The following is a 20920-nucleotide window of genomic DNA, read 5'->3' as shown; positions in this document are numbered from 1 at the left end:
TTATATTTGTTTATTTTTTAGAATTTCTTTGAATGCTGAATAGATCTCTAGCTGCGATGCATCTTATTTTTAAGCAAACAAATCTGACATTTAAACAAGAGTAACTCCAACGTATCTCTTCGCAAAGCCATTCATCTCTTCTCTTCTCTGTTTTTTTTTTTTTTTGTTAGTTTTTTCTAGACCTATGTCGTTGCCATTTAGCTGTGGCATTTCAATTGCAATTTTGTTTTATTTGTTTTGCCTGTCATTTGTTTTTTGTGGGCTTGTTATGACATTTTTTGGAGTGCCATTTGAGCGATTGTCTGGCATTTGTTTGTTACTTTGCGTTATTAACAAATTACAAATTTTTATTGCAGATACCATCCGAGCTGTGGAAATATTTGAATATTTAAAATATTTCAGTTGCAATCATTTGTTTCTTCATGTCGGTGGTAAGTATTCAATTTATTTCCTTTGCAACGCTTATGCAACAGATTCATTTCCTTTTGCTGCAAATAACTCAGAGTTCATTCAACAAATACGTAAATTTATTAAATGTCACAGCACAAAAGAAACTACAAATATTTATATGCATTTTACATAAATTGTGGCATTGTCATGTTTGAATATTTTCTTTTTTTTCTTTCAGTCCACTTTCCCACAAAATGCATTTGACAAAAGCAAGACAATTTTCTTGAACAAAAGGCCGCATTCGAAATCACGTACAAATATTTTGGACGTTAATTTGCCGCCAGTAGAAAGCTAAATGTTAATGAACCAAAAAGCCACAACACAAATTTCCACTAAGTGAATACTAAAAGACATATGTAACTGGCATATGTGTGTGTGCATCCGCGGAAAGTCATAATGCATAATAACAATTTCAGCAAAAAGACAATGCACTTTGCATTTCAATGATCATAAAGCGGTGCATACAGTTTATGATTGTTATTACGACAAACGAAATATCACTTAATTTCGGATTGTGTTTGCATAGATACACCCATAATCCATTAACGAGCTAATAAATTAACAAAGCTGAGCCCATTAAAAAAGGCCTTTAGCACTTTTTATCTATCACTAAGACAATTTATTGGAATTTATGCCACACTTTTGTAAGGCCCTGATTAAAATCCAGCTGTGATTTGGAAAGTCGATTGCCCTAAAAGGCCAGTTGGTCCTAGGCACAGGTAATTCCCAATCAGCCGCTTTTTTCAGGACCCAAAGCGAAATCCTAACCCAAACCCAAATTGAAACTAAAACCGAAACCCTGTTGACAAGACAATGAAAAGTGAAATTGTCTCGATAGATATTCGGTTTAGTCACCTTTTTCTTAGCTAGTTTTTTGGCTATCTGGTTTTTCTTTATCTACGAGCACGTTTGTTTGTTTTTCACATACTTTGGTTTCTATTCGAGGCGAGGGGGGAGATCAATGAAAGTCACACAATCGCGTCGATTTCGCATGTTCGCATAATCATGCCAAAAACGGCAACAAAAGACCATCGAACACTTGGCCAAAATCGCAGAGAGGAGAAAGGCGAACTTGGTGGTGCTGGTGGTGCTGGCTCACCTGTTTACTGATGCTTTTCTCCACACATCTGAATCTGAAACCGAATCTGAAGTTGAATCTGAAGGACGTTTTGTGCAAAAAGGTCAGAGGCTGAGCCAGCGAGCCGTGTCAGCGAAATGCAAACGAAGTGCAATTAACAATTAAACATTCAAATGTTTAAGTTGACAGGCAACCACTTTCACCGATGCTGCACAACATAAAATTTATAAAACTAAACAAACAAAAAAAAAAAAAAACTGCGAGCAAAAACTCCCATGGAGCAGAGGCTACCAAATATCGCCAGCGATTCACTTCGCAAAGCAGCCGATGTCAATCAAAAACGCCATCGCCACCGACACTTTTTATTTGCAGTTGGTTTATTTTGCACAACATCACCTCCATTGAGAAATGCTGAAATGCTGAAGGTTAAAATGCAATTGAATGAAAAGAAATACAAATAATTGGGCAGACATGAGAGGAAAGTTAAGGTGGCTGACACACAATCACACTCGGGTTCTCGTCGCGTTTTTTAATCTATTTTTTTGTTTCACCTTTTTTTTTGCCATAACTGAATTACTGTGTATACCTGTGGCGGCACTTGTCGTTAATTTGCCTAATAAATTGGCTTCATTAGCTGGGTTAGCCATCGGAAAGGTAATCACATTTCGGGCTTAATGTTTATGAAATAAATTTCAATTTGAGACAAGTTGGCCTTAAGCAGCCGTGGAGATTGATTAACTTTCGAGGCGACTGAAATAATGAATTAAATAATGATGTCAACGTGCCAAATTAATTTGCTACATTTTAACAATATTTAAGTTGCTCATAGAAACAAGAAACAATTTTATTTTTAATACACATACGAAATTGTAATATTAAACGGTGCAAACTGTGTATTAAACTCATTTGCAAATATTTTTGCCATTTCGAATTACAAATGAATTGCCTGCCAAATCTGATTATGTCTCGAGCATAATAGCATAACTTCCTGAAAATCTCCTTAGCTGTCTTTTCGAGTAGTTTAAGACTTAAAAACTAAGTGAACATGTCGAAGTGACAATATATGGTATGTATATATGGTATGCTGGCCAAAACTTGCAGACGCTCGAAATTTGAACCGTGGGCGAGGCAAACGGTTCGTGACCGTTACCAATAGTTGGGGCCACGTTTTGTGGGGCTTCAAACTGAAAACTAAGGAGGGGGGGGGGGGGTTTTGGGTTCAGGCCATCTTGGTCAGTTACTGCGGACAATTACAGTTAGCTTGGCCTATGCAAATTGCGTGCATGACAACAAATTTGTGGCCTGATTGATTGACGGGCCGGCTGATTGGAAAGGTGTGTGCAAGGCGCACGCACCTCAAACATATATGCTATATGTTAAACTATCCATGTATATACTCGTATGTATTAAGATGGCGAGCGGGAAGGGGGTAAAAGCGCGGACAGACGTCAACTATTAACCTTGATTCGCGAGCTGGCCAATAAGCAAAACAAAAGGAAAATAACAAGGCACAAAGATAGAAATAACACCAAGACTTGCGGCCTCAAGTCGGAGGAGAGTCGTGCAAATGAAGTCATTTTCAAGTGCTCAACTCGCCTTTCAATTGAGGGCAAGTGCCACAGAAAAAAATAGGTGTACTAGTGTATATACGATTTAGATTTCGGCAGCCGAGCATGGGCGCAAATAAATCTCCCACTCGCCCTCACTTCTAGGCGCAGGTGTTGTGGCAAAGTTCTGCTTTTTGGCGGAAATGGTCAGAGACTTTTGGCACTTTACAGTTTGCCGGTCAAAAGAATGAGGCAAAGTGGCCCAAAACAGATGAGAAAGAGGCGTAAAGTGTGCAAGTAAGTAATGAGACACGCTTCAACACTTAGCAACATGTTACCACATTTTCGTACTCAATAACAATAAAATATTTTATTGAGTACCAATGTTGTAAAATTCTCGTATAACGTTTGAATTTTGCAGAATTAAATATAATAATATTCGAATTAAATATAATAATATTCGAATTAAATATAATAATATTCGAATTAAATATAATAATATTCGAATTAAATATAATAATATTCGAATTAAATATAATAATATTCGAATTAAATATAATAATATTCGAATTAAATATAATAATATTCGAATTAAATATAATAATATTCAAATTAAATAAAATAATATTCGAATTAAATATAATAATATTCAAATTAAATATAATAATATTCGAATTAAATATAATAATATTCGAATTAAATACAATAATATTCAAAAAAAAAACGTATTTTATGACGGTGATTATTTAAATTGCGAAACAGATTATTGAAGTGTTCAAAACTTTCCGCAAATAATAAGAAATTAATTGTATTCTATATATAAACAATTTAATGTCGGTTTATTTTTAAAACGCTGACCTCAATTCAGCGCTGATTTTGTGCTGGTTCCCGCATTCGAGTGCCGCAAAGAAATTTTAATTACCCGGCAAGAAGCAAATTGAAAACCGGCTCGAAAAATCCTGCCATGACATCAGCCATCTAACCAATAACCAATAACCAATGACCACGATCATCATCATCACCATTATCGGCATCAAAAAATTAAACACACGCTTTTAATTTGTGGCTGCCGCAGGCGCTGTTTTTCGCTAAAAGAATCTACGCAAAATATGCTTTTCGATTCGTTCGTCTGCCAGCAAATCTTCTTAATTTTGCGGCATGACTACAAGTGCGAGGGTCGATTGAGCACTTTAAGTGAAATAACTCAATATCGGAAATTGAATAATATTAACAATCAGGAAGGGGTTCTGAAATGAAATTAGGTATTAAGTTCCCAAGAAAAGTTGCAAGATGAGAAAGGAACTTTCCATTCGAAGCCATCGCCAACTTGACCCTCTGGCTGCGATTTCTTTCACCTGTGCAAAGTGTTCTTGCCACACTCGCACACACACACACCCCGCAGCCATGTGTGTTTGCAGATGTGTAATGTGCTTACCACCGGCATTCTGTGGTATCATCTCCATTGTGGAGTTGTAAAGTTATGGTGTTGTGGAGGCCTCTTCCCACTGTCGCTTCCTCATCTCAAAGCTCTTTCTCAACCGCTATCTTCTGTCTGTCGGCGCTCGGAAATGGGGCGAAGATTCGGGGGGGGTGAAAAGGGGTCTGGGGGCCTGGGGGCCAGGCTTTTGTCAATTCATTGTCAACAAGTCAGTGAACTTGTGTGTGCCCAGCTGAGAAAAAGGCAGCTACACAAAGGGAAAAGAGCAGAGGCAGCAACCCAGCAACCCAAAACCCTCAGAGGAGCAGGGGGGGCATGGTGTGGCTTTTTCTTTTAAAAATAATTAACATAAATTAATAGGAAATGGGTAGAAGCAGCGCACAACAACAGTTACAAGAAGACACGCAGCCCAAGAAAGCCGAAGAATTGCATACTCTTGCAGCCATTGAATATGTAAACAAATAGCATACTTTTATATTTTTATTTTATCACTTACTTCACATACAAATATATATCAGATAGTAAATATTTATCAGATAATAATTCAAATGTCTAAGAATAATCTCAGCAAGCAAGAGTGTTATGCCCACTGAGAGAGTAACAATGTTCCGAAAAAGACATCAGCACGAAATCAGAAAAGAAACCAGGAAAGCAAAAAGTTCGCGTCTTAAGTCTTTCGTTTTTTTTTGTTTTTTTTTTCGGTCGGCGGCGAAACTTACATAAGCACAAGATGTTAAGATGCTGAGATGCTGAGACCGCGAGCGGGACCAATTGCCGAGTTATTTATGGCACACGCACCCAGAGAATGACAAAATGCAGCCCCTTTGATGCAAACGCAGCGAGTAAAATGCGAATAAAAAATGTTTTGGCATTTAAATTGCGCCAAATGCAGGCGAGTGCAACACAGACGCCAACAGAGTTGTTTTAGAGTTGGTTAATCAGCACCTGTCAGGGGCTGACTCGCAATCAGGAAGCAAACAAAAAAGCCAAACCCTAGCAAAAAGCAAAAAGCTGCCCTCCTCTGGCTCAATGTTCACATGTTGATTAGGTTTCGTTTCGTTTGGTTTGGTTTGGTTTTTCTTTTTTCTTTGTGGGTTTGCGCATAATACGAGTATATGCCCCATGATGTAATATACACACATGGGCGCACATGCGCACATCGAACGAAGGAGGCAAATCGATGGGAATAGCTAAATCGATTGGCAGAAACAAGTTTTTAGTCCCCGGCTGCAAAGCTGGAGTAGTACTATACAACAGAAAAATAAAAAGGGTTGGCTGGCAGTGAGTTATCGGGGATTCTTAATGATCTCACACCGACATTAGCATTTCGAATTGAGTAGCGAAAGCATTATAATTGAGATAAATGCACGACTAAATATAGTAGATGAGCCAGCACGAGCGCCGAGGAATTTACAAGTCAATCTTTGGGACATCTGGACGCACATTTTTCTATTAGTTATTTAATTTTAAAAAAAAATAAAAGAAAGGTCTTGTAAAATCTGGAATGTTTTTGATTGGACTTATCAGCAATTTAAAATGTGGGGCTTTTTTGGAAGCAGTAATTGATTTTCTTAGAATTTTTATTTATTTTTATTTAGCATATAAAAATAAATATATTAAGTTGTTCACAATAACTTTATTAATTTCAGCCATACTACTCATTGCTAAATCGTTGTTTTGCGCATGCCGTTTTATTAGATTTTACCCGGCCGCTTTGCCCAACAATTATTTACACATTACACACTGTCATTAGAGGGAAATTATGATTATTATTGTTGTTTATTATACAATGCAGCAGCCGCGACACCGCGAACACTCACGAAAAACAAGCACAAGTGCTGGGTAAATAATGTGTAATGAATCGATAAATATGCCGACTGAGATGGGTTCGAGTGTTGCCTTGGCCTGGGCGGGGTAAATAAACAAATAAATGTTCGCATTTACGTATTGACAAGTAATTGATTTCGCCTTCTGTTTGCCCGATCGTGTGACTGACCGCTGCACTTTCACTTCATAATTTTTAATATAAATAGAAATGTATGCTGGATTTTGCGAAAGGGAGAAAGGGCGGCGCTGAATCATGCCAAAGTGTCCCATCATTTTTCTGGCCAAGCAATACATATCTTTGTAAAGTTTATTCATTTCCATGCAACTTTTTCTTTATTAAGCTTGGCTTGTGCCCAAAATGATGTGGGATTTCCTAGAATTGGCTCGCACCCAAAGAGTTCACTCAAGCCACAATTAATGGGTGTTCCACCAGCCAAAAGAGAACGAACTTAACGAACAACAAAAAAAAGGGATAAAATTCAAGAAAATAAAAATAAAGACACGCGTCCGAAAAAGTTCTTGAAGCAAGACAGAATAAATAAACTGTGGCTGGCTGGGGGAACTCAAATAAAATTGGATAGCGGTCGTTGGAACAGTACGAGTGCGAGAGTAATTATATCATTTAATTTCGGTTATGTGGAGAGCAGTTAAACTACAGGTGCCCGCATCGAAAGCCCCCAACTTCTCTTGGATTGTAATTGCAAAGTTACGAAGCGTTAACACCGCGTAAAGATTGTCCAAATTGATTGTATGATAGTGGGATAGTGGGATTGGGAACTGGCACTGAAATTGGGTTTTTGGCTTTTTGGGGCTCTTATTTCTTGGGCTATTGCTTATGTAAAGCGCCCCCTATCGGTGCCAACCCGCATGTGAGGAAATCTAAGCAGTTGGTCAAGATAGCGATGTTTCGCTTTATCGGACAATTAATCAGTTACTTCAAAAAGGTCTACTACAAAATACTGGTACAAAATGTATTTAAGTATTGATAATCAATAATATTACATCAATGTTTGTGGCCAATTTCAATGCTTTATTATTTCTAGTAATTAACCATTACATATTTATGTGAAATTTCGCAGAAATCTTTACCTTTTCCATTTCTGCATTTCTCATTTTCTCCACGATCAATTCAATTTCATTCATAGTGATTCATTCGTCTTCTATACGACTCAAACACCTCAAATTAATTTCGTAGTCATTTCAATCACTTGATTCATCTCCATGTCCAGGGAGCCGTTGGCACGCCTTCGACTTTTGCTTTGATTTCGATTTTAATTTTTTGTTGGTTTGGCAGCTATTTTATGAGCGGCTTGATGTTCTACGGCACACCCAGAAATACGTTTTCACCCAATCTTCAATCGATGGATGCCGCCAGCAAATCTCCGTCGTCATCTCTCCACTGTCTTCTCTCCACTGTCTTCTCCAGCCTCTAAAGCTGCTGCAGCCTCGAAAGCAATTTATATTGCGCTAATCACGTGAAATAGATCAAATTTCTTTTGTCGGCTCTCGTCTCGTCTGGGGATTTTTTGAGGGTGAGGGGGGCGGATGATGACAAGAGAGCGGTTCCACTTTGGAGCCAAAGATTCGGAATTGGCGCTTCGAGGAGCTTCAAGTTAGAGTTGAGTTTCACTTGTTGTGGCAAAAGTGGGCAAAAGTGTTGCCAAGTTGCTCGAGAAGCCGTCAGCCAAGTAGGATAACCATCGGGGGCATTTACGTGGCGAAATTTGGAAAAAGGCGCACAGAAATAATCGTTTTTTTATCGCAGAAATAAAATTTGAAAAAATCCTATTGGCGAAAAAAAGGTAGACTAGTTTTGACCTTTGATTTAAATAAAAATATATAAATAAAAAAATAATAAGAAATAATACAAAGCTATGCTATAATAAGGATTCATTTTCTTAAAACATTTTAAAAGCTCTTAAAATTTTACCAAAGTGCCACACTCTTTGCCAACCAAACAAGTGAAATTTATTGGGAGAAAATCACTTCAAGAAATCCAGTAATTGAGTTTGCGACACGAGATACATTTTGATTTAAGGTGCTGCAGATAAACTACAAATAAAAAGCAAATCTGGGAGAAATTCACTTTCCGATCGGTAATTGAAAGTTTCGGTGACAAATTCAGAGCTCGGCTTAGAAGCTTAGCAGCTTACCAGCAGCCAGGTGAATTTCACTGCTCTCCAAAATGTAAGCAATCCAATCGAGTGGGTCGTATAGTATGGCCACATGGCTGGCAATGTTTTAATTTGTATCTTTCCATTTTCATTTCCATTTCCACAGACTCTGTGTCGCACTCTCACCGAGGCCTAATCTGCAGGTGGATGGTATCGGGATGGTATGGGGATCTCGATGGGGTTGTGGGGATGGAGATGGAGATGGGTATGGGGATGGGGGCTTCTCGGCGGAGAGATGGCATAGTGATTGGTTTTGCCTCCGCTAATGATGATTACCCACTTTTACCGGGCACATATAAAAATCAAAAGCGGTTTAACGCGTTTCTCGACTCTCGGACACTTTACACGGCACTGCCTACAGGTGCACTGTGAGAAATGGCCAGCTGGTACAGTTTTCATAGACATCTTTGATATGTAATTATCATAGATTAAAACCATCATATATCATATGAAGTAATGTAAGAGATTCCTTGATATGTAATTATCATAGATTATAACCATCATATATCATATGAAGTAATGTAAGAGATTCCTTGCTTTTTCACCGAATAGATCAGAGGCATGATCGTTTTGAATGGCAATTTCTTTCAGTGCACGTCGCATACATTTCGCCTCTGCACTTCTCGTCCGCCTCATTGCGATTCAATTAAAAGCGCTTAACCAGCACACAACCCGTTGTGTCGTCGCACCCAAAAGAAAGCCACTGCCCGCCACACAAATCAGCTAGTAGAGCTCGGGGCGTGGCTGGCAGGTGAACTGGACATCGGACATCGGACAACGGACAACGGACATTGAGTTGGGCTTCTTCCTTGGCCTTGGCCATATTCGCATTTATCTGTGGATTTCTCCCAAAAAATACATATACATATATGTATATGTACAGAGCATGGGAACAAATATTTGAGCAACCAGTTCGGCTGCCAGCGGAATTTAATTGCAAATTATCATGTCTCGGATCATGTGTAATTTTTTGTTTTTAGTTTTCCAACGTCGAAGAAAAGTGAAATTCCATTTGGCAATTGTTTTTTTTTGATGCCTTTTTCTCTCTTCCCATTTCATGTCAGCAGGTTAGCAGGGATTTGTCAAAAAACAAAAAAAAAAGGAGGCAAAAGCCAAACAAAACAACTGAATGGCTGGTGAAATCTCAGGCTGAAAAACGTGCCGAAAATGCATTTATGGGCCCCTCAAAAATGCCAGCGTACAAGGTCATTAAATTGTTATCATAGTGTTTGCTTTTTTTTTATACTTTTTACTTTTGGTGCTTTTACAATGTGCGAAGAGCTGGCATGTAAACTGATGAATTTTGTCACGAGTTCGCATTGGCATTTACTTAATTTTTATCTCACCCTCAGCAATGCCAATATATTCGAATAAAAACTAAAAAATCACCTCAGCCAAGTGCTAACGATATGAAAAAGGTCGCTTTTGAGCGTCCAATAAATTGTGCCTCATCATTCTGTGAATGTGGCCGAAAGCATTGTTTGCCCAAAATGCATTGCAATCATTTTTATGGAGCAATTTCTTTGGATAATTGAGGAAACACTGATGGCTTTCGGTGGTTTAGAAGGCAACAAAACGCACCACACCTTGTTATAAGTTCATTTTGTTAAAGTAATGGAAAATCTACGAATGGAGATAAGCAGATATGAGGGTTAATTTGAAAATGGGAAATTATAACGGAGGAGTTTAGCCGCAAATGAAGTCATTACTCGATCAAGATTAAGATTTTCACGGTATTGATTATTTAGACAGGCACACAGCGCATTTATTGCAGATAAAATATAAATTTTGTTAAATTAAAAAATACCACATAAACTTAGCCTTCATAAATTCGCTTGGATATCTATCGCAATTCATCAGATTAGAACATGAATCGAATTGAGCCGCCGCATTGCCATCAAGCTGAGCTGAGTTCACATTGTCAATACATCCATCCATCAAACTCAATATCTCGGCGCAGAGGAAATATTCGAAAACAAGATTCGAGAACTGGGCCAAAAACCAAATCGACACCTTGGCTAAATTTGAGCATTTCCGTTTTGAAAACGCGGATTTCACTGGCCGGGCCAAAAGCCCAAGTTAAATGCCAAGTTTTTCATTTTCTGTCGAGTCTTTTCCTACTTTATTTCTTAGTTTTTTTTCTTCTTGTATTGTATTTTGTTGTTTTCTTTTTCTATTTTTTTGCAACCACAATCAAAGTTGGCCAAGTAGTGGTGGCTGGAAAACTTGTAGAATGCACGACGGCTTTTCAAAAAGTACTCAATGCTATATCAATAGCACCACAACCACCGCCAGCCACCAGTGGCAACAACAATAGCGTCTGTACACCTGTCTGAGCCAAAAACAAAAAGAAGTTGCCCACAACAACAACAACAAGAACAGCAACCACAACAACAACAACAACAACACTTTGGCCAGGGCCGCGAAGTTGACGCTGCTGCGCCCAAAAACCCAACAACTTTTAATTTCAACACATTCCAGCACAAGACTCCGCAGTCAAGACAAGCGCACAGTGGTACCAATCATCAGCGATCAGCACTCGAATCTCAAATCTGATGTGAATTTAAAAAAATAAAAAAAATTCCACATAAAGAGTTAGAAATTGTGCATAGTTTTACAATTATGCTGAACCTATCTTTTCTATTCACTTTAATTTGCAATGCAGCTCACTTAAATGCATCTCACTGAATTTCACCTGAAATGAGAATACCTCACGATCACCTGGCCCAAGGTGCGATATATAGCAGTGGGTACTACTACTTGACTTTCTTTGCGGCCTAAGCCAAAAAACAAGTTCGGCCTCGGCTCCGTTGGTGCGATCTACACTGGAAAAGAAACTAGTTAGAGCATTAGAAGAGGAAAAATGTCAATAAGTCATTTCTTAGCTAATTGAATTCTGCGTTTTAATGTGTGCTGATTCCATTTCACAACTTCTTTTTTAAGCAACATTTATATTAGAATGAGGTATATATGATAGATGAATCATTTATTATTTTTTTTAAATATCATTTATATTCAAATGAGGTATATATTATTTATTTCTTATATAAATAACATTTAACTTTGAATTAGGTATACATGTATATAATTTATTTCCTTTTTAAATAACATTTATCTTTGAATAAGTTTTAAATATTATATATTTCTTTTTCAAATAACATTTATATTTCAATAAGGTATATATATTATAAATTTTAACTTAGCGGTCATTTTTTACTGTTGCATCAAAAAAAAGGAAATGCAAAATTGAAGTTACTAAAACTTACTGAAACTTACATACTGCCAAGTAAGTCAGAGTGTTAGTTCTGCAACACTACTCAGGGCTTATTTCTCGCAGTGCACGGGGGGTCTGGCGGGATCGGCTGGGGGAGGGGGTCTGCGGGGGCCACGGGGGCTAGGGGGGTAACGGCTCGGTCGAGAGCTGTGGGCTGCGAGCGGTTTTCGAGGCAGTCAGCCAAGTCAGTCGATTGCTGGCGGTCGAAGCGTTGAGACGTCTGTTCGCGGTTGAATTCAGAACTGGGCGCGAGTGAAGCGAACTCTTTTTGTTAACTTTTTTTTGTACCTCCCCAACCACCACCACTCATAGATACTGAGGTGTGTACTGGTGTGTGTGTGTGTGTGTATGCTAGTGTGTGTGTGTGTGTGTGCATGGTGTGATGTGTGCGTGCGAAGAGAAAGAAGACTCTCTCGGCCATTACCGTTAATCAAATAAGTTTTTTAGAAATTTAAACGCTCCACTTCGGCGCAAGTGTGTGTGTGTGTGTGTGTGTGCGTATCTGTGAGAGAGCTTTAAACGGTTCATTGATCGAGTTCAGCTCGGAAATGGAGCAAAGGCGTAGAAAGAATAAATACCAAACGAAAAACAACAACAACAATCCAAACAAAACATAACAAAACAAACGAGCAAACAAATAGTGCAAGTGCCAAAGTGTATCTGTGTATCGGTGTATCTCAGTGTACCTCAGTGTATCTCGGTGTATCTCTAAGTGTGCACACGACTGTGTTACCAATTCCCATCGGAAAGACGGCAGAAAATGCGCTTAACCCATTTATTAGCCAGAAGAAATAAACTGAACCACGCCAAACAACAAAAATGGCAATGCGAATCCAATAAATGGCTAACAAAAAAAGGCCAGCAACAATAGACAGTTGCGGGCCATACAAAAAGAATCCGCAACTAACGCCCAAAGAACTCTTGATTTGCATGCACAGACACAAAATGGTTCTATAAGATACTCTTGGATGAACTCTTCAAATACAAGATACACCTATCTTGCTTCTAAAACTAACAACTGGACTGTATTAAATATTAAACACGCCCATCTGTTAAGATATATATGTTATAATATTAACAAGTTTTCTGTTAAGCATGCAAAAATATCTAAATCATATAATACCTTTAAATGGAAATTAGGACTTATAGAACTGCGAATTATAAGATATCGAACTTACAAATACGAATATAGAAAGTAAACTTTTTATGAATTTTTCTTATATATAAAAGTTACATTTATCAGTGAAATGTATACAAATTCTGAATCGTAGTTAAGCTCAGCTATGAAAATAAAACACAATGCGGCAAGACATGAAACTCGTGTTATTACAAACAGACGATTCTGCAGATTGCTCTACAGATAGATATATAGATATATAGATATAGCTTATATACAGACCCTCAGACAGACACAATCCGGCATAACAAAAGATCTCTTTGCAAATTGTTTATTTGCTGCTTGGCTGATCAGCAAACGGATTGTTTATGCTAATATCTTTAACTGCTGTACGAACGTGGCTCTTTCATCACATTCGCATAAAATGTAGATTTTTTTTGGCTCTGGGGAGTTGCTAGCTTCGAACTTGTTTACTGAATATTTAGCTAAGTTTAGAACTGATATCTTCTGCAGGGAGGTCCCAAATAACTAAACATCAGTTTTTCAATTCAATAAATAGATTATATATTGTTTGCGCTTATAGTTATATGATATCCACCTGAAAATCAGGGGCTTCAGGTTTATGTGAGTACCAAAACAAAGGTGACTTTAGCTCAATGGGCCATCAATCAAAGTTCCCACAATAAAACAATCTTTTGAAACAAGTTTTGACCACAAAAATACGTAGTTGGATTGCACAAAGCCACATTTTTGCTATGACTTAATAGCTATACTTCCTGAAACATACTCGAAAATATTGCCAATCGAAACGAATTGAAAATTGTTTACTTCCACAATGACAATTTGCAATTGGCAACACTAAGACATTTCACAAACAATGTTGTCTTCAAATTCAATATCTCACATTTTAACTCCGTAAATGCAAAGTTGCCAAAAATCACGTACTGCCAAATTTATTTCTAGACCTTTTGCCATTTCAATCACAATCTCAACCACCAGGTACCAGGTGTGCTTTTCACATTCAGTCAGGTTCGTTTCGTTATTTGTGACATTATAATGCAGTATCGAAAATTTAATATATTTAGATCCATTTTGGGGCAAACAATATCGTTTTTCAGTTATATATATATATCAAAATATATGTATAAACGTTTTTTCTCAGCGACTTTGGTGGCGTATGTAAATTTGTTAAGCTCACAATAAAGAATCTCCTTCTCTGCGGTTTTTATTCGCCTTGTTATTGAGCTGAATGCATAACTGAAAAAACAAGATTCTTTTGGCCTACGCGGTGGGGAACAACAAGTCCCACATAATCATCGATTATAAACGTTATTTGGGAAGAATCTCGTACACAGTGCGATGCACTGAGAAAATAACTGCAATGGTACATTGAAAACAGCAGCAGTAGATAGTGAAAAAAGTATCTAAAAGTATAAGTTACCATCTTATAGGAATCGATTGATATATTCCAGTAAAAATACATTTAAATGTACCCATTCAACTGCGTAACTGGCAACTATTTTTGTTAAAATAAGAGCAATATTTTTTCCAGTGCATTTGAGTGGCATCCAACACCTGTGTGACGGGTTAATACCGTTTGCTCGTATGGCCGGTTCGATTTTGGTCGGTGTTTTTTGCTTTTTTTGGCCCCAGTTTTGATGTTCCTCCACGGATGACTTTCTGGTTTTCTTGATTTCACAGAATTATGACACATGACGAGATTGCATTTGAATCCATCTGGCTTGCCGTTAGCCTCCACTTCTATCGAAAAACAGTTGCCTCCACAAATGCGATTTGCATTCCAGTGTGTTTTTGTGTTCGCTGCTTTTTCTCGATCAAATTGAAATCCCCCATTCGCATAGTTTCCTCTTTGCCATTAAGATCTGATTTGTGGTGTCATTAATCATAGGCGATTGTCGAGATACTATATGCTATATACTTTTTCCCCATTCGGATTATGTTTTTCGGTAACATTCTGTTTTCCGATTTGGGATGCTTCTTTGGAGGAAGTTAACGGATGGCTTCTGTTAGTCAGGTTGACGAATCCAATGGTTTTGTGTCGTCTTTTCGTTTATTGGCGAAAACCTGTTCTACTTTAGTATATTTAGAATTTGTCACAGTTATCATAATAGCAACATTTTTCAAAAATATGGTATTTGTAGTAAATGGCCAGTATTTTTTAAATCGCTTTGTGTAATCATCCATTAGGAATTCCAGCACGACAAATATTTCAGACAAACCCGTTTTCAAATTACAGATTTTTATTGCCATTCGGGTTCGATTACTAAAAGCGTCTAATTCGATTTTCAAGCGTATGCAAATATGGCGATTTCAATAAGTGATTTGTCTTTGTCGTTCATGTTTTATCACCTTGACTTCGTTTTTAATTATACAGAGAACTTGTCAATATTCATAACTTGTCAATGCGTTCTTTATATGGAATAAATGGAATTTATATATATAGGCTTTTTACAGGCGTAGTTGTACATTAAGTATTATTAAATATACATTGTATTATGTTAAACATGCAATAAATAAAAGTTACCTTATTTCAGATTATCTAAATGCCAGTTTGCATTTACACCCAACCAACCGTCGACCATAACCAAACGTCTTTTGAATAGTTGCAACATTTTCTTAGAGTGTGCCTGAGTTGCACATTCCGTCCTGAAGATGGCGCTGCGCCTGCGTCGCGACGTGCAGAAGGCCTCCTACTATGTGTGGTTCCTGGGCGCCGAGGAGGCGAAGGGGCTGCGTGGGGCCCGCGTCATCAACTCGGTGCTGCCCTATTTGGTGGACAGGTCGCGCGGCCAGGAGCCGCTCAAGGTCACGCTCCAGGTCTCCCACAAGGGCATCAAAATCGTCCAGGTAAGTGGGAGAAAAAAAAAGAGGGTTAGAAAGTACTGTCATTAAATGGAAAAACTATTTCAACAGTTCTTGTTAGAAAATTCTTTTCTGTTCTCAAAATCCAATGAGTCAAAAATGTTGCATGTTAACTGCAGGCATTTGGAACTTTAGACTTGGTCGGGTTTTTAGTTAACAGAATCCCTGCTGTGCAACGCACCCAATCTAATTACTGTTCTCGATCAACCATCCGCAGGGAGCCTCGAAGCATCTGATTCCACACAGTGCCATAACCAGCTCCGTGCAGACGGACGACATCGTCGCCTGCGTCCTGCTGCTGTACAATCCGGCCACCAAGTGCCCGCTCCACGTCCATGCCTACCGCTGCGACTCGGAGACGACGGCGGAGGCACTGCATCTCCAGCTGCAGATCCTCATCAACCGGCCCGACAACCAGAAGCGTTTCGAGGAGCTGGAGACCAGGTGGGCCATAACTTTAATTACCTTTTTTTTTAAATGGGATTTGCTGCTTGTTAAATGGGATTTGGTGCTTTTTAAGAAAAGCAGGGAGAGTCAGCCTTCCTCAAGCTGTTAGGATAAAATCCATTAAAAAATAGGACAGAAAACAACTTTGCTAGGAATAATAATAGTTGCTCATTAATTGCAGATATTATACATTTCATATAATTGAAAAATATATTTTTTAACTGCTTCACTTGTTTTAGTACAAAAAAAATCCCAAATGGTCATCAGGAAAACAGCTCTATAACTTTAAAGCACAGTTGCACATTATAATGTTAATTGGGCATTTGCAGCATTCGTTTTTCTAGTTTTTTCTTCTTATTTTTTTTTTAATTTTTTTTTGCGACTGCTGGGGGAGTTTTGTTATGCAACGTTTAATTAATTGTGCCGCCAACTTTGGCAGCGAGCAGGAAGCAGAAGCAGTGGCAGCCGGGCCACTTAGTCACTCCATTAGACACACTCACCCAAACACATGACGAGCGATCGCGATAATCGCCCTGCTGGGGATGTGGATGTGGATGCAGATGATGCAGATGATGATGATGATGATGATGATAGTGGGGGGGCTTGTGGACTCCCAGCGTGGTCCCAGTTCCCAAAGTAATTGCATTGGCAATCTTCACCGACTGCCGCATTCCCACCAAGACAGCCCAGCGATTCGCCATCGCCCACGCTGCACCCACATCCACATCCACATCCACATCCACATCCTCATCCACATCCACTTCAACAACGAAGAGCACATGCACATCCATGAGTTTAAATATCTTAAATGCCTCTAGAAGCTCACTCGCTGGCTTCGCGGAAATTCTGCTTTGAAAAGTGCCGCCGTCACCATCGATAAAGGTGGAAAAGCTGCCTGGCAAAGTGGAGAAAATTCTGCAAATTCTGGTAGCTAACGGTTGTGCATATGCGCTTGTTATATCCCTATTAATTATTCTTTTTACATCCCAAATACTAACTAGAAATTACCTTTTTAGATTGGGCATCCTGCCGCCGATTCCCATGAACGGCAGCAACGAGAAGCGCCACGAATCGAATGGCAAGTCCTCGTCCTCCGGCGGAGCAGGACCTGGCTCACAGCACCACCACCACCACCACCAACTGCAGTCACAAACATCGGGCGGCTATCGTGAGGGTCGTCGTCACGAGACCTCCTCCCCGAAGAGATTCAGCAGCTCGCTGGGCAGCGATACGGGCAACAGCACCCGGGAATCGGAGTGCAGCGAGGAGCACGGCCTGGTTGCGGGTGGCTCATCGCCCGTTTCCCGCTCGCCGCCGCACGGCAACTCCAAGTCCCATCCGCATGCCCATCCACATCATCCGCCACATCCGCTGCATCATCCGCCGCTGACGCCGCAGCAGAATAGCGACCTCTTCGATTCCCTGGCCGCCGAACTGAGGGCCAAGTTGAATGGGAATGGGCCGCCATTGCTGCTGCCCCCCAGGGATTACGATACGGTGCACCGATCCAAGGGCAACCTCACGGCCATCGAGCTGCGGCGCTGTCGGAACGCTCTCATTGTGGGCGGTTCGCCGAAGGGTCAGGTACCGGGCGTGGCCAATGTGGCGGGCGGAACGGCGACCAACGCCAATGGCAAGCAGGTTTCCTCGCGCGGATCCTCGGGCATCGGTTCCGATCTGGCACCAAGTCCCGAGCGACAGGAGCTCAACAGTTCCAGTGGTAAGTGGTTACTGCATGCGCTATAAACGTTAGTATTATATGGAATTTCGAATGTAAACCATTTGCAGATGACGAGCACTGGTCGAACGAGGCGGACAACTCGGTGATTGCGCTGAAGCCGTCACAAATCGCGTTGCCCCATCACGCGCAACTGAAGCGGAAGAGCGCCGTCCAGCCGCCGGAGGATAGCTATCTCCGGGATCTGCCAGCCAAGCCGTATCAGCCGCGTCCCAGCGAAAGGGAACTGGAGCGGGAGCGGGAGCGAGAGCGAGAGCTTGAGAGGAACAGAGAGCGCGAACGGGAGCGAGATCGAGATCGAGAGCTTGAGAGGAATAGGGAGCGGGAGCGGGAGCGAGAACGGGATCGAGAACGCGATCGTGAGCGGACCAAGACGCCAGCATCCATTTCGAACAAGTCGTGGAGTCGCGAGGATGAGATCAAGCCGATCATTATGCGTCCGGCCGACTACGATGCCAAGTTCAATCGGGTGATGCAGCAGGAGCAGCAGCAATCTTCCGGCAATCATCAGCCGGCCAAATTGCGGGACACGGATAAATACAACGAGATCAATCGGCTGCTGAACAAGAAGTTGGCACACGAGCCACGCGATCGGAAGCCACGCTCTCGTCTCGAGGATAACCACGATGATTTCGAGGACTCGGATCCGGGCAGTGAGTCACTGCCACTGCCACTGCACCACCAGCAGCAGCAGTTGCAGGGGCCGCCAGTGCATCACCATCAGCGCAAGGAGAACCTCACCGACAAGCAAAAGTTCATGGAGTACACCAGCAAGAAGCAGCAGTTGCTCAAGAATTACGGCGTTGGCGAGGATCAGCGCTATCGCCAGCGCTATGTGGAGTCCACAACGGAGCATCTGCCCTTCGAACATCCCACCGGCGGAGTACCCACATCCACGGGTGGCTCAGCCGGTCACAACAAATACGCCGCCGTGCACAGGGGCACGGATCTGGGTCAAAGGACCACGGAACGTCGACATGACAGGGATCGGGGTGATAGGGATCATCCCAGGGATCATACAAGGGATCATCCCAGGGATGCTGACCGTGAGCGGCGACGGGATCATGAACGCGAGAGGGAGCACTCCCGGGATCGCAATCCCTACCGGGAGGCCGAGAGCCTGCCCTACATACAGAGCATGGAGAAGATGATGAAGTCCACGGGCATGCGTTACGGAGAAGGTGCTCCCAAGACCAGAGAGAGGGAGCGAGAGCGAGATCGTGACCGTGACCGTGACTTCAGGGAGCCACCGGTCACGCAGGGTTCCCAGCGCGATCGCTTCCACGATGCCAAGGACAAGTTCCGGGCCATGGAACAGCGTCCGGCGGTAAATCGCTATCCGGACGTGGATGAGCGCGACACACCGCACCGGGATCCGTATCGGTCGTCATCCCGCCGTCGTCGCGGCTCCGTCGAGCCACCCAACACCTACGAGCAGTGGAGCGAGGAGGAGGAACCGCCGGTGGTCAGCGAAAAGTCCAATTCACGTGACCTAAACCGATCCCGCGCCAGATCCCGCGGCGAATGGGAACCGGAGCCACCCAGGCACTTGGAGCGCACTGTGCGGGACAGAGAGCGCGATAGAGATCGGGACTACAACCGGGACCAGTCGCGGGATCCCTACCGTCACGAGCGGGAGAGAGAGAGGGAAAGACCCGGAGTACGCGCCCACTCCCGGGAGTTCCTGCAGAGTGTGGAAACCAAGAATCCATCGACGACGGGTTCGGGTCGTGGCCACATGGAGCGATATCCCTCACCCGCCGCCACGCCCAGCAGATCTGGAGAGATAGGAGGAGGTGGTGGTGGTGGCGGCGGAGGTGGCGCCGGAGGAGGTGGTGCTTCTTCCGGTGGAAATTCGGGCAAGCCACTGACCCAAATGCCCAAGGGCTACAGGCACAGCTATGCGGAGCCCGTTTTCGCCAGAACCGGCGGAAGAGTTGGTCTGGCTGCAGTGAATCCGTATTGAGAAGGATCGGACCTAGCCATTAAGTGGTTCTTGCTCTTGGAATAGGAGCACCCCTGACCAAAAGTGAAAACCGTGCAACGAAGTCGAAACTAATCGAAGGGGGGGAAATATGTGGGTGTCGCTAAAGTCTTCATGGATTTTACGAAATCTTTACAAAATTATACATATTTTTTTAGGAATCCCTAAATAATTTCCCAAAAGTGCATTTCATTTTGAGATCTACAAAAGTATATACAGAGATATCAGCGGCACTCAAATAACACAAAAAAATAAAACAAATATCCATGTAAACGTTTAGTCTAAGAAGAAACAACAGTGGCTACTGCTTATGACGACTCCAAAACGATCGAACGAGTTTTCATTGTCAGCACTTTGCTATAGCAAAGTTTGCCCTCTCAATCGAGATACACGCGGCAGATATATAGAACTATATATCCATTCATTCCTGCCCCGACATCAAAACGCGCCTAAAATGGGGGCCGTTGGGGATCCGAGATCGGATTGAACAGAAAGGCGCCAGCCCCTGTAATTATGTGCCTTCAGAGAGAGAAATCGTGTTTTTATTATATGCATAATACTGATTTAGCCTACGATTATATGTATATGTATCTAATGTTATCTAAAAGCCAACGAAACAAGAATCGCTTTGGATTTCTTACCATTTTTTTTTTGTTTTTTTGATACCTTAAGTTGCGCGGTTGGTTGGTTATTCACCTTTTTTTTTTGCTATACAGTCCACATATGTCATGATATCTGATATCTGTAAGCATATAATATAGATAAATATATACAATATAAAACATAAAACATATGCATAGCTGATGTATCTATTGTTATCAACTTGATATTTGCATTAATAAAGCGCTAGTAAAAATATACCTCATCTTTTTATTTCTATGGAAAATGTGTTAATATAAAAATTTTGAAAGAGATAATATCTTTTTCAAGTAGATATCAGTAAATCTACTTTTGACATTTTAG

General features: G+C 41.1%; 1 protein-coding gene across 2 annotated transcripts; it reads left to right on the top strand.

Moving 5' to 3' along the window:
* The first annotated feature begins 356 nt into the window (after positions 1 to 356).
* On the top strand, positions 357 to 20815 carry LOC6525268 (zinc finger CCCH domain-containing protein 13). 2 transcript variants are annotated; one of them, XM_039377507.1, is made up of 5 exons: positions 357 to 431; positions 15461 to 15773; positions 16006 to 16232; positions 17252 to 17955; positions 18024 to 20815. In XM_039377507.1, the coding sequence occupies exons 2-5, from the start codon at positions 15579 to 15581 to the stop codon at positions 19937 to 19939; spliced, it is 3042 nt and encodes a 1013-aa protein (XP_039233441.1). In that variant the 5' UTR covers positions 357 to 431; positions 15461 to 15578; the 3' UTR covers positions 19940 to 20815. The 2 variants fall into 2 exon arrangements, with proteins under 2 accessions (XP_039233441.1, XP_002101104.1); XM_002101068.4 differs by lacking the exon at positions 357 to 431 and adding an exon at positions 11970 to 12108.
* Positions 20816 to 20920: the final 105 nt, after the last annotated feature.

This window comes from Drosophila yakuba, chromosome X (genome assembly GCF_016746365.2).
Source record: "Drosophila yakuba strain Tai18E2 chromosome X, Prin_Dyak_Tai18E2_2.1, whole genome shotgun sequence".
NCBI lineage: Eukaryota > Metazoa > Arthropoda > Insecta > Diptera > Drosophilidae > Drosophila > Drosophila yakuba.
The sequence above is the reverse complement of the archived record's forward strand: the minus strand, read 5'-3'. Positions and strand labels throughout refer to the sequence as shown.

What these genes read in the sequence shown, in the direction of transcription:
- LOC6525268 (XM_039377507.1), top strand. Translation starts at nt 15,579, where the DNA reads ATGGCGCTGCGCCTGCGTCGCGACGTGCAGAAGGCCTCCTACTATGTG. An exon ending in AGGGCATCAAAATCGTCCAG is followed by an intron (nt 15,774 to 16,005) that starts GTAAGTGGGAGA and finishes AACCATCCGCAG; the next exon opens with GGAGCCTCGAAGCATCTGAT. An exon ending in GGAGCTCAACAGTTCCAGTG is followed by an intron (nt 17,956 to 18,023) that starts GTAAGTGGTTAC and finishes AACCATTTGCAG; the next exon opens with ATGACGAGCACTGGTCGAAC.